The sequence below is a fragment of the Pithys albifrons genome, chromosome 17, assembly GCF_047495875.1.
Source record: "Pithys albifrons albifrons isolate INPA30051 chromosome 17, PitAlb_v1, whole genome shotgun sequence".
In the NCBI taxonomy this organism is placed as follows: domain Eukaryota; kingdom Metazoa; phylum Chordata; class Aves; order Passeriformes; family Thamnophilidae; genus Pithys; species Pithys albifrons.
In genome coordinates, this window is record NC_092474.1 from 9542744 (window position 1) to 9555230 (window position 12487).

At 44.3% G+C, this 12487-nt stretch overlaps 1 protein-coding gene across 1 annotated transcript; it reads left to right on the plus strand.

Annotated features, from left to right (window-relative positions):
- The first annotated feature begins 481 nt into the window (after window positions 1-481).
- SLC2A11 (solute carrier family 2 member 11) lies at window positions 482-11427 on the plus strand. The gene is made up of 12 exons (XM_071571681.1): window positions 482-528; window positions 2313-2411; window positions 2977-3137; window positions 4543-4667; window positions 5346-5475; window positions 5650-5798; window positions 6847-7034; window positions 7343-7453; window positions 7943-8044; window positions 8175-8250; window positions 9217-9344; window positions 9954-11427. Exons 1-12 carry the CDS (start codon window positions 508-510, stop codon window positions 10152-10154), a joined length of 1491 nt encoding a protein of 496 aa, XP_071427782.1. The 5' UTR covers window positions 482-507; the 3' UTR covers window positions 10155-11427.
- The last annotated feature ends 1060 nt before the right edge of the window (window positions 11428-12487 follow it).

Consider the following 12487-nt stretch of genomic DNA (forward strand, 5'->3'; position numbering starts at 1 on the left):
CCTGGATAACAAGGGATTTGAAAGGTTTGGGCGTTGTTTATTCCTGTCACTGGCAGGACCAAGGGAAATAGTCTGGTTTGTCTTTCAGATTGTAGATTGTGTTCCTGGGCAGATAAAGTCAGCAAAAAAACCCCGTCGTAGTTCACTTCTGCTTTGATCACATTTAATCAGGTAAGTGATACTGGACAACTGTGCCAAACACACTGAGAGGGAATCTGTGTTGCAGCTCTGGATCTTGGAGAATCATTTCCCTAAACTGTCTTTCAACAGTTCTTTTCACCCAAAATGTGCTTTGAACAAAATTAATTGAACTGTCTTGCTAATGAACATGAAACCCTGTTTTGAGAATGTAAATCAGCTGGCAAAACACCTGCCAAGTCAAGTGTCTTATCCTAACGTAATGGGTGACTAAATACACATTCCTATGCTGGAGATTTAAATAATCCTTTAGAGCACTGCTGAGAGTACCAGAGGCTTTGGCAGACAGAGGAAAACCTACGAAAGAGGATGAACAAGCTGCAGAGACTGGTAAAACATCTATTTTACTATTATTGTTGACAGATATTTTTTATTTGGATTTTTATAAGGCTGTGTAAGTACTCTCAGGTTCTCATAGAATTATTTTTCCATCTCATCACAGTCCTTGGGATAAATCTGACAGACTAATGGCTCTCCTGGCAGCTGCACACCATTGCTGTGGCTGGGAAAAGAGTGTAGGAGCCGAGCGTTAAGGAAGGCTTGAGAAGGTCACTCTATAAATACAGCTCAGCTCTGAGCACTGAACTGTTTGGTGGGTCCTGGAGGAAGAAACAAACCATTTTCCTTTAGCTCATGGCCACAAGAGATGTCTGTAGTGCAGGACCTGTAGGAAAGGTACTCTATAATGAAAGCAGGGAAATGAGCAGAAGGAGTGGTAGATTCCTAGGCATTGGATGTTCAAAAAGGAAATGTGTTATTGTAGGGAGAGGAAACCACTCTCATCTGCAGAACTAGAAAAACTAGGAAGAGCAGAGAGATCAAGTGCACCAACTCAGCTCAGGTCTCAGTAACAAGGCAGGGAAGTGGTGCAGCCACAAAAAGTGAAAGCAAAATGCAGACGCTTCTAACCGGGACAGGAGGGCTCAGCCTTCTCTTGCTGCAGGGTTGGAATAGTCTGGCTTTATTTCTGTCCTGGGAGAACGTCCTGTCTCAGGCTGGTATGGAAGTTATTTACAAGAAAAGGTTTTGAGGAAAGGAAAAATCTAAGATTATTTGTATTTGTGGTTTTAGAGCTGTTGTGAGACTAGACCAAACTTTCCTTTGCTTTGGTGAAGGGCTCTGTAAGAAAATGAGCAGGTAGAGCAGAAAGAGCTCCCCAGCTTTGGGTTATCCAGGTTCTCAGGGTCGATGGGGTCATACTCATGTAGCAAAACACAATCTGACCTGAGGTGCCCTGCACTGACTGGCAAACAGCCAAGCCCGAGCATGGGCTCTTCATGTTACACTGGCGCTTTCCCAGTGGGAGGGGTTCTTAAGCAGGGGCTGGCAAAGGCCATCCTGGCCTTGGGCCACCCAGAACACTGTGCTGGGTGTGTCAGGCTAAAGGCCAGCGGTCCCCATCATGCTCAGAGTGGCCTTGAGACATGGGACAGTGCTCCCATTCCAAGGACACCTCCACAGCATGGATTGCCTGCCACAGGATTTCACCTACAAATGGGGAAACCAAAGGCACGGGCACAAAATGATGGAAAAAGGATGCATGTTTTTACGCATCAGCCTGCCAGTGAGCTGTCAGCTGCCATTCTGGGCCAGGACAGCTGGTTCCACACCCTTCCAAAAGTCAAGAGACCTCACTTTTGTACCAACAGCTGATCCCATGATGCTGTGTGAGGCATCCCCGTTCTCCTGCCTGTGCTTCCTGAGGCACAGCAGTGGAGTTAATTGGCAATATAAGCAATGGACAATCCTGATAAAGAAATGCCCTCGAGAAGGCCAGAACATGGCACAGGACCCACTGTCTGCCACATTTTTCACCTCTATGATAATACTGAATATACAATTACAGAAATAACTGCAGTAAGAAAGTTCAGCTGAGACATTGCCTGCTCTGTACAACATATGCAGCATCATAGCAAAGACACTCTATGTTAATCTGAAATATGTGTTATTATCATGAAAAAGTAGGAGAAATAGCATGCCAGCGAATCACAAATGCAGTGTATATACATGGCCATGAGAAAATCCCTCAGCTCAAAGTGGGAATGGTCCAAGTGTCTGTTGAGTCATTTCATTCTGTGCAAGGAAGCCACCCATTTCCTATCCCTCTTCTTCAGCTTCAGAACAAGATCCTGATCCTGACAATATGTGCTGCTGGGATTGGAGGCACTTTCCAGTATGGTTACAACATTTCCATCATCAATGCTCCTGCTTCAGTGAGTACTGCTGGTCCCAAAGCACACCTGCCTGAGGGTCTCCTCCTGAGACAGACCCTTCCCTGGTGGCTCTGTTGGACTATGAACAGTCATGGATGTGCCACTGAAACCTGCAGACTGGTGCTGAGGGACACGAGGGAAGGACGTGTTGTTCCCTCTGTATAATTCACATCTGGGGTACAGGACTTTGTTGTCAAGAGCCAGCCTTGAGTAGGATCTAGTATTACAAGAATTTATTCAAAATCTGTGTTTTAACCACTTTAGCAAATGTAATTCCAAAATTTTCTAACCTACATCCTTTGACATTTGTTTTTGGCCTTATATTCAACGTTGGACCCATGAAACTAAATTTTAAGTTATTCAAGATAGCCACATACAGACACAAACCAAATGCAACTTTTCAACAGCAACAGTTTTACTTTCTAAACTCTCTGTTAAAATCTTATCAAAGAACTGGAGGAGATGGGAGGCATAAACATAGAATAAATAGATCTATTAATAAGGGAGCTTTTATATTTCTCCTCCGCCTGTGTGGTGGTTCTGCAGCACTGTCCCTCTCCCTCAGTACATCCAGGCATTCATGAACACCACGTGGCAGGAGCGCACGGGCGCTCCCCTGGAGAGCAACGTGGTCCTGCTGCTCTGGTCCTTCACCGTCTCTGCGTATCCCCTGGGAGGCCTCACGGGGGCTGTGGTTGCTGGTCCCATGGCCATCATGTTGGGAAGGTAAGAGGGTGCTTTAATTTAAGCTTCCCTTAGTCCGAGAGGAATTCAGAGCCCTACAGCACAAAACTCAGTGTAGTTAAAGCTAATGAAAACCTGTTTTCTATCACAGACCAGTCTGCCATAAACATTCTGAGCTGGCAAGGAGAAACTACCTGATATGACAATATTTCATATCTCAAAACCCAGTGGGGAACATTTGTTTTACCCACATCCCCTTCTCATCATATTCCAGCCCAGCTGAGGTGCTACAAGGATTTCAGCTCATCTCCATAACACAGCAACCACCTACACAATCACCATTTTTGTGCCCAGTTTTCTGCTATCCTTTTAAATAGGAAATCATAATGGATCAGACCAGGTATTTTTCTTAAAAATAAAGTGTGTGAACTGGTAGGAATGACACTGGAAAACCAGAGGGTGCTTATGCATCCCAGGTTCTCATGTCTCACAGGTCATCTTTTTGTTTAAAATATTTTAGGAAGTATTCATTAAATGTCCACAACCAGATATTTTTTCCTCTGCACTGGAATCTCTAAAAAGTATCTGTCTTACCTCACCTTTCTTGCATACCCAGCTCTATCTCCAGGTCTCTTCAGGAAAATAAAAAAAAAACCAACAAAACAAAACAAACCCAAACCAGTAAATGCTGCTCACATAAACTAATAGGAAGTCAAATTTTCCCTCCCTGTCTCCTTGACCCCAAAATTTTCCTCCATGTGCTATGACTTTGCTTTGTTCCTCTTGTATGAAGGAGCAGGCACAGTTGTGAAGGACTGTCTGCCATGCTTACTTGTTTCATGGTTATGAATATTTGGAAAGGATACAGCTTCTTTATCCAATTAAAATTTTAGAGATTTCACCCTGTACTGCTTTGGAATAAAATCATATCCCATCCTAAATAAGATTTAAGAAGACTGAGTGGCAAGGCAGTGATCTGGGACTAGAGAGAATTACTGGATATTATGGGTCAATAGAGCTCTCTTTTATTCTCTGTTTTTCAAAAAAATTTCTCCTGGGACACATGGAAACTTTCTGGTAAAGTTTCACAACGATCACGGTATTAAATGGAAAATGCCTGTTTCAACAAATTAGCGTTTTCAAACTGAATTGCACGTGGCTTACTGAAGGAATACTCCTCTCCTTTGAAATGGAAACTGCGTGTGGTCACGAGAGCCCTGAATTTGGGCACCCTCCTGGTGCCCTCCGTGTGCCAAAGGCACTGCAGGGACACCTTGTGGCACAAAGACACCTCGTGTGGGGGGTTGGGAAATTCAGTGTGTTCCGTGGTGGGGCTGAGCCCACCCTGAGCTTCCAGGCACGGCAGGTGGGATCTGCAACATGAAACGTGTTATTGGATAACTAAACCGGACACACAAGAGCTCACAACTGTGTTTTCTCTCGGAAGGAAGATGTCCCTGCTGCTGAACAACGTCTTTGTGATCGTGGCTGCAGCCCTGTCGGGATTCAGCCGAATGGCAAAATCCTTTGAAATGATAATGCTCAGCAGGTTTTTCACTGGTGTGAATGCAGGTATGGCAACATGGGATACACAGCAGGACAAAGGGGGTGACAGTCACAATTAGACATAGAAGATATTTAAATAGGAATGGTGCAAGACAGGAAACCAATTAATCCTCCAGGATGAGCAGACACATGTAAGGGAATTAAGAAGTTGCATATACAGATTTTATATTTTGCTTTTAAGGGCTTTTTTTTTTAATAAAACATACACAGGCAGTGGTTTTGTGTAATACATTTATAAGTGAGCTTAAAATCAATCCCTATCTCCTTGCAAGAGTATCAGTCACTGACCAGCATGAGTACTAAGATTAAAGCTCTTGTAGAGGTTCATCCAAGGAAATAATGATTGATAGAAGTGACTTACAATATGATATTCCTCTCAGAGGGGAGAAGTAGAGGGAAGCATTGCTTACAGCCTTGGATTTGATGCTGAAAAGACCATGGGATCAAGGCCCTGACAGGTTGCAGTTGCATTATCCACTACTCTGGATGAGTACAGAAATGTGTTTTCAGTAGCTTGTGCAAAGAACAGCAGGAAGGTTTGGGTAAAGAGAGAACACTGGTAGATGGGTCACTACCCAGCCTGCAGCAGAAGGGTGCAGCTGGCACCTCGAGAAGTGCCTGACTGCATTTGTCCTTGTCCCCTGTGCCCACAAGCTGAGCTCAGTGTTTGTCTGCCCTGCCCAGGTGTGAGCATGAACATTCAGCCCATGTACCTGGCAGAAAGTGCCCCAAAGAAGCTCAGAGGAGCTGTGGCCTTGACCTCTGCATCGTTTACAGCCCTGGGGTTGGTGCTGGGGCAGGTTGTTGGACTCAGGTAATGTAAAGGAAAAAGCCCACTTATTAAATATTTATTCTTTTTTTTTCCTTTACCACCCCTTTCTTTTCACTCTTTTCCAGTGCCCCTGTGCAGCTGAGGATGCTGGGCTTTTGCCAGGTTGTTAAATGTACTGTGTCAATCTAGTTTGTTTGGTTTATTTTTTTGCTTTAGGGAGCTCCTGGGAGGGGAGGAGAGCTGGCCATTCCTTTTAGCAAGCAATGTGGTACCTGCCCTGATCCAGCTCACAGCCCTGCCTTGGTTCCCTGAAAGTCCCAGATACCTCTTGATTGACCGTGGAGACAAGGAGTCCTGCATCTCTGGTGAGTTTAGGGTGACTGTTGCCTCCTCACTGAGCATTTGAAACCTACTGACTGGGCAGATTAACAGTGAGAAGGTTGGTTGCATGTCCTTAACATAATCCAGCATGCTCAGTCCAAAACAGATTGAAATGTAGACTTGTTTCCCACACAGATATTCTGTTTGGTGACTCTTCCAGCCTTCTTAGATGAACATAAAAGCTTTAAGCCCATACCACAGCTTTGTCACTTTTCCCATGGATACTGTTTTTCCAGATCAGAGGATTATATTTGGTGCCATCAGTGTCTGTAATTGCATCAGCTGCTGCACCCTCAAACAGTGCCCATGTGGTGGCTGGGTGTGTATGGTTTGAACAACCACAGTAATTCTGAGCACTGATGAATGCACACCTTTTTCATCCTGCTTTTGTACAGACTTGGACCCAAACATTTTGAGAATGGTGCCACAAAGTTTACATATAGGAAGTGTCATATCAAGTTGTAAATATCACTTCCTCCTTCCAAACTAAAGAACATCCTATAATCTTAAATGCATTTGATCTACTGAGGTAATTGAAAGACATCTTCCTACAAAAGACTTTTTTTACTACAATAATAGGGTCAAGAGGTGAGGTTTGTTTTCACAGTGGCAAATGTGTTTTGTAACTATGAAGAGAAATAAATGCTGGTTGAAGAGCTTGGGATCAAATCTGAAGCCAATTCATATTAAAGGATTTGCTTAGATTTGTGGCATACAAATCCTCATATGCAGAGTGGCTGGAATTATTTTCTGGGAAATAGTTGCTGTGTACCAAGAACATCTTAATTGCCTGCATTTCCCAGGGAAGTCACTTGAGATCTGAGTCAGAAGCACAGCTGCTGAAATGACACTGGTGGGAAACATTCTGTTGTCAAACAGTGGGGAGGGATTTGCACTCCCTTTCCCCCAAATCATTCAAGGGGCTGCACCACAACTGGCCCTCTGTGTGAAGGTGACAGCACCATCACAGACTCTGCAGAGTGGCAAACCAAAGGTGATGCTCAGGGGTAAGAGGTTCCCTTGTCCTTGCAGCACTGCAGAAGCTCAGAGGCACCAGTGACTTGAGTGCAGAGCTGGAAGAGATGCTGGCTGAACAGGCTGCTGTTGAAGGTCAGAGAGCAAAGAACCCATGGGAGCTGTTCCAAAATCCATCGCTGAGGTGGCAGCTGGTGAGCATCGTTGTGCTGAGCAGTGCCATGCAGCTCTGCGGGAACGACTCGGTAAGAGCCCAGCACAGGAACAGCAGCACCTCTGTGTCGTGGGATGTGGGTGACAGCTCTGGGGTGTAACATTCTGTCTGCGGGAAAAGAACAAACAGTGCTCTTTCTGCCTGTGGAGATGTTCAAACCTCAGATGTTTGGTGGTTCCCAAAGTACACCTGTGCCTCGTGGAAAGATTCAGAAGGATGCTGCCAAAATAGCCTGTATGACAGCACATCAGTCACTCTCTGTGTTGTCCTTCAGGAAGAACAATGGGATGTATTATCAGATGTTTTCCCTTACACCTTTCTCCTCTCTTCTCTCTGCAGATGTACTTTTATGCAGCTTACGTGTTCCAGGAGGCTGGAATTCCTCGGGACAAAATCCCATATGTTGTAATCGGCACGGGAAGCTGTGAACTGATCACGTCTGTCACCTGTGTGAGACTCTTAATGCACTCTGCTGCCACGCAGCCTCTGTTGGCAGTGTGGAGGCTGTTCATAACAAATTTTAGATTCACATTGCTTTTCGTGCACAGGAAGCCCTTTAAGCAAAGCAGCCAGGCCACTGTCAGCACCCAGAGCCAGACAGGTTAAAGCAGAAGAGTTTGGTCAGACATTGCATCATCATCACTGTCTGAAACCTCTGAAAAATGTTAACTCTCATGCTTTGTGTCCATATGGATGCTGGCGGAGTTTAGGCTGCAGCTAAGATATTCTCCTCTCCGCTGAACACCCTTCCTGCCTGACTCCTGCCACCAGATCTTTCCTTTGAATTTTCTTCTTTTGCTGAGCAGCAGACAGCATCCTTAGAGTAGCTGTGGAGTGAACCAGGCACAGAGTGTTGAAATGGGAAGAGGAAAGGAACAGGCAGGAAATATAAACACAGATCAAATATCTTGCTTTATTTCACTGTGTTACTTTGTGCAGAACATGATTATAGACTATGCTGGTCGGCGGCCGCTGCTGCTGGGGGGATACATCTTCATGGCAGGATGGGCCATTGTCTTCATGGTCGCTCTGAGCCAGCAGGTAACAAACTTTACTTAATTGTTTAGGCGGAATGGAGTTGGGCTTTGCCTTTTGTATGACTGGGGTGTTCAGTGGTGGCAAATAAGTGTAAGTGCCCTCACTGGTTTTCCATTGGTCTCTGTGGCTGTAGACTCAGATTAGCTGGATGCCTTATCTCAGCATGGCCTGCATTTTCGCCTATATCCTGAGCTTTGGAATCGGACCAGGTCAGTTCCCTCAGTGTTTTCACTGAAACTTGTGGGTACTGCAGGGGCTTGGAGATGTGTGCAAGCAGCTTATGGAAACTCTCAGACCCTCTTTAGCCACAGCACACTCAAAGGAACGAGGCAATTTCTGCCAGCAGTGTTCAGTTGTGTCACTGGGGCTTGCATCGCATGCCCCTGGAAGTCAGTGTTGTGCAGGGTCGTTCTGAGCCCTGCTCTGTGTTGTTCCTTCTCACAGTCATCTTGGCATAAAGCCAAGGCACCTGTGGGGGATTCTTGTGTTAAACAGATGACAAGGTTTTGATTTCGTGCCCAGTCCACTGGGGCTGCAAACCAGCATTTCCAATACTTCACTTTAACCTGAGAGATTGGCAGTTACATCATCTGATTATTTACATGCAAATACCTGGAAGCACAACTTCCACATCTGTTTGTTAGGCTACTAACATGCATTTCCTTGTCAGAATCCATTAGTGTCTGTGGTTGTGGAGGAATATACAGACTGTCTCTGCATGGTTGTTTGTGGGGTGTGTGAATAGATGCCAAGCTCTGTTTCCTTACATGAGTCTGAGGGAAGGCAGGTAAGAATAGAACCAAACTGCCAGTGTTATAAGCCACACAAGCTGGCAATAATTTTTTGTCCCAATAGTGCCATGGGGCTGAATTAATTATAAGCCTTTCTCACGGTTTGGTCCTGGTAAGAATAATGTGGATTACAAAAGTTTTCCTGGCAGTTCATTCTAACATGAGAAAGTTTGAGTAATTAGCCAGTCCTTAATATTTAACCTAAAAATTCCCCTCTGCAGTTAATCTCTATTACCATTTCTGGCATTGTTGACTAGTGAGAATAATTGCTGAATAATAATTTACTGTTCTCTTAGCCTTCATGTTGTGTTTCCTTGTTGTGTTCTCTTGTTTTTAATGCAATGTCAACAATATTATTAACTTTCCTGCCATTTCTTTTTCCAGCTGGTGTAACAGGAGTTCTGCCCACAGAGGTTTTTGATCAAATGTCCCGGCCAGCTGCTTACATGATCTGTGGCTCCCTGCTCTGGTTCAACCTGTTTCTGGTTGGCACAGCCTTTCCATTCATCGTGGTGCGTTCCAAAGGCCAAGAATCACCTGCAGCTCTTTAGTGCTCTGTACAAGAAAGGAGCTCTGGTAGTGACCAGGAAAAGAGAATATTGCAAGCAGCAGGATAGCACTGCTATGAAAAGTATCTGACCCAAACTTTCCTCCATGTTCCCCGTGGTGATTTCTGATTTGAGGTTGAGAGCAGATTAATTTAGGGCAGGGAAGACTGATATTCCTCCTCTGTCCTCAGCTGGAAACAGCTGGGACTAAAGATGTGATGCAATTTCCTATGGCCAGACCTGGCACCATTCCCTGAGGTGATTCCTGGAGCAAAAGGGAGCACAACTCCACAATGTACATTCCTGTTTTATTTCCTACTGAGGGTTCCCATTCTATATAATTATATATAGAGAGAGAAAGTCAGAAAAAGACATTTTGAAATACTATTCTTGCTATGTCAAATCTCCCAACCTGTGCTGGGGAGCTGTTGTCTGCAGGTGTGTGAGGCCCTCACCAGGGTGCGCAGAAATACCCCTGGGTGACCTTAGTCCATGCAGGAACAGGGATTAGTGGCCTGTTTGTCATCCCACAGAATGTCACCAACACTGTCTTGTTTTTGTCCTTCTCCTCAGAAAAGTCTAGCACATTTCTGCTACATCCCATTCCTTGTGGTCTGCGTCTGCACTGCACTCTACGTTGGGTTTTTCCTTCCTGAGACAAAGGGGAAGTCCTTCCTGGAAATCTCAGAGGAGTTCAAGAAACGGAACTTCAAAACTAAGACCCGTGCAGGCTTTTATAAAGGCCCTGAAGAGATCAAAACCACCACACTGTAGCAGGAGAAAGGAAGATGGCATCGGGGGAGTGTCACAGGGAATTCAGCAGGGGCTGTGTTCTTTTGCAGGGACACCAGGAGAAAAGTAGGGTTAGAGACCATGTATTACTCTTAGGTTCTTAAGTTCACCTTGAAACACATACTTGAACTGGCAAATCCCAACAAAAGTCTAATAATCTGCTCTCAGTTTTTAGTACTGAGCAACTCATGCATATTTTGGAATCCACGTTAGAGAGTGACAGAATTATGCCTTATTCTCTTATCATCAAACAACACCACATAATGCTTTAGCAAATTTTTCAGAATTTCTCCTCTACCCAAACAGTAATTCCCATCTCAGAAGCCTTTCTCTCCTTGCCCCTGAATCTGGGCTCTCTAACACAGAAATTAATGCGATTAAATTCTGTTTTCAGACCCCAAATTTTCAGTACCTTGTCTTGGTGCTCCCGTTGTTTCTGTTATTAAGTGATTTCAAATAGACCCCTACTTGTTGAGCAATAGTGAGCAGTTAATTATTTTCAGCTATAAAAGCATGTGACAGATGGATTAAGAGAAAGCTTCTAGTACATGCTAAGTGGCTTATTATACAACAGATTTTGGGCATTGTTTTGCAGAATATTTATTCAGGGCTGGTTTTCTTCATGGCTTGTTTGTTGTCTCCCAGTCCTGTGTTGGAAAGCACAAGTGCAGTTTGTGCTGCTCTCACAGATGCTGCTGGTGCATCCTGTGGGGTTTTGCACCTGTGCTCTGCTAAGGCTCAGTGTGGTGAGGGGCTCGTATGCAGCAGCTTATTTTGGATGTGGAGATTTAGATCACACCAGAACATCCTCTGCAGTTCTTGTTGTCTCCATAGAACAGACTGGAAAAGACCCAGATGTGACAGTGATTCTTTTTAGTCAACCTGGTACAGAACAGGGCAACACTCCTCATTTAAGAGGGCCTTTCACACAGACAGTGGCCTGACTAGTCGAGTTTCTTCCCGTTTCCTCTCAAACTCATCATCAAGCCATCTCTTTTATTTTGACTTTGTATGAAAGTCACAGCACCGCTGATGGTTGCAGCAAACAACACATACATTTTCAAAAGAAGTAGGTAAAGTTTCTTTCAGTGTACTTTTAACTACTTTTTTTTAGAAAAATGCAGCACTTTTGAATGACCAGACTGTAAACATTTTCAGAGTGTATTACTGTCATGCTGAGCATGAGTGAGCAGCAGATCTATTTCTCAGAAGTGGAGTCTGTGCAAGAACTCTCTTTCACTATCTAAAGTTTATAACATACAGAAAATAAAAAGTAAACTTTTGTTCCTTTGTGGTTGCTCTGTTATAGAAGTCATTATTATACACACATGGGCAAGAGCAGGTATGTCTGCTCTTGGGAAACACTGAGGGTTTGAAGTATGCAGGATTTTGAGAGAAGACAATCAAGGGCAGGATTCCATGGAGCTGGGAACTGAAGAGATACTCTTCATTTCTATAGTTTGAAGAGAGCAGTGAAGGGCAGATGGAAAGAGTGAAACACAAAGTCAAAAAAAAGTGCCAGTGCCATCATGATGGTAACAAAATATTCTGTCATTCCTTTGGTGAGAACCAGAGGAAGGACAAAAGACAGAAGTGAAGTGGAGAAGACAAGGCAGCAGTGAGGATGCAGGATAGGAAGCAGGGATGGACTGAAGAGACTGCCTGGGCAGAGAGACTGGTCTGGCACACACTGCTGGGACACACAGGTCAGAGAAAAGTCCTCCAGTGTCCAGAGGTCCTCACCTTGGCCACCTCTGTGCTTTTCCCCAGGGCCCTGGAAGGACAGAGACCATCTGCACCTGCCAATATCAAACAGGCCTGTTCAGAAATGATACACATTTAATTGACTTACTTTGTTTCAGAGCCAGGCCTGTGAGTACAAGTGTCAGAAAACACTAATTCAGATTTCCAGCATTTTTTCCTGTCTGGCTGGAAATCAAGTCTTCAGACTGATTAAGCAAATGCAAACAATGGTTACATTTCAGTTGGTCTAATTTGTTAAATTTTAATTGAAGCATTTAACAAGTTGGTTAATTGATACTGAATTCAAACACCTTTGACTGAAAAAATATATGACACTTGTCCAGATTTTCTCATCATGTGAAGTGTTAGACAAAAACACACCTTGAAAAGTGATCCTCAGAGACTCAGTTCATATTACTGTTCGCAAATCAGGTAATTGTGCACTGTTGGATTGATTAATAACCATCAACACCAAAGAAAAACAGTTACTGCTGCTGTCCTCAAACGCTGCTCCTCTTCACAAGCCACCTCTCACTTCAAACCCAGCGGGGGTTGGGATTCTTCCAGACACC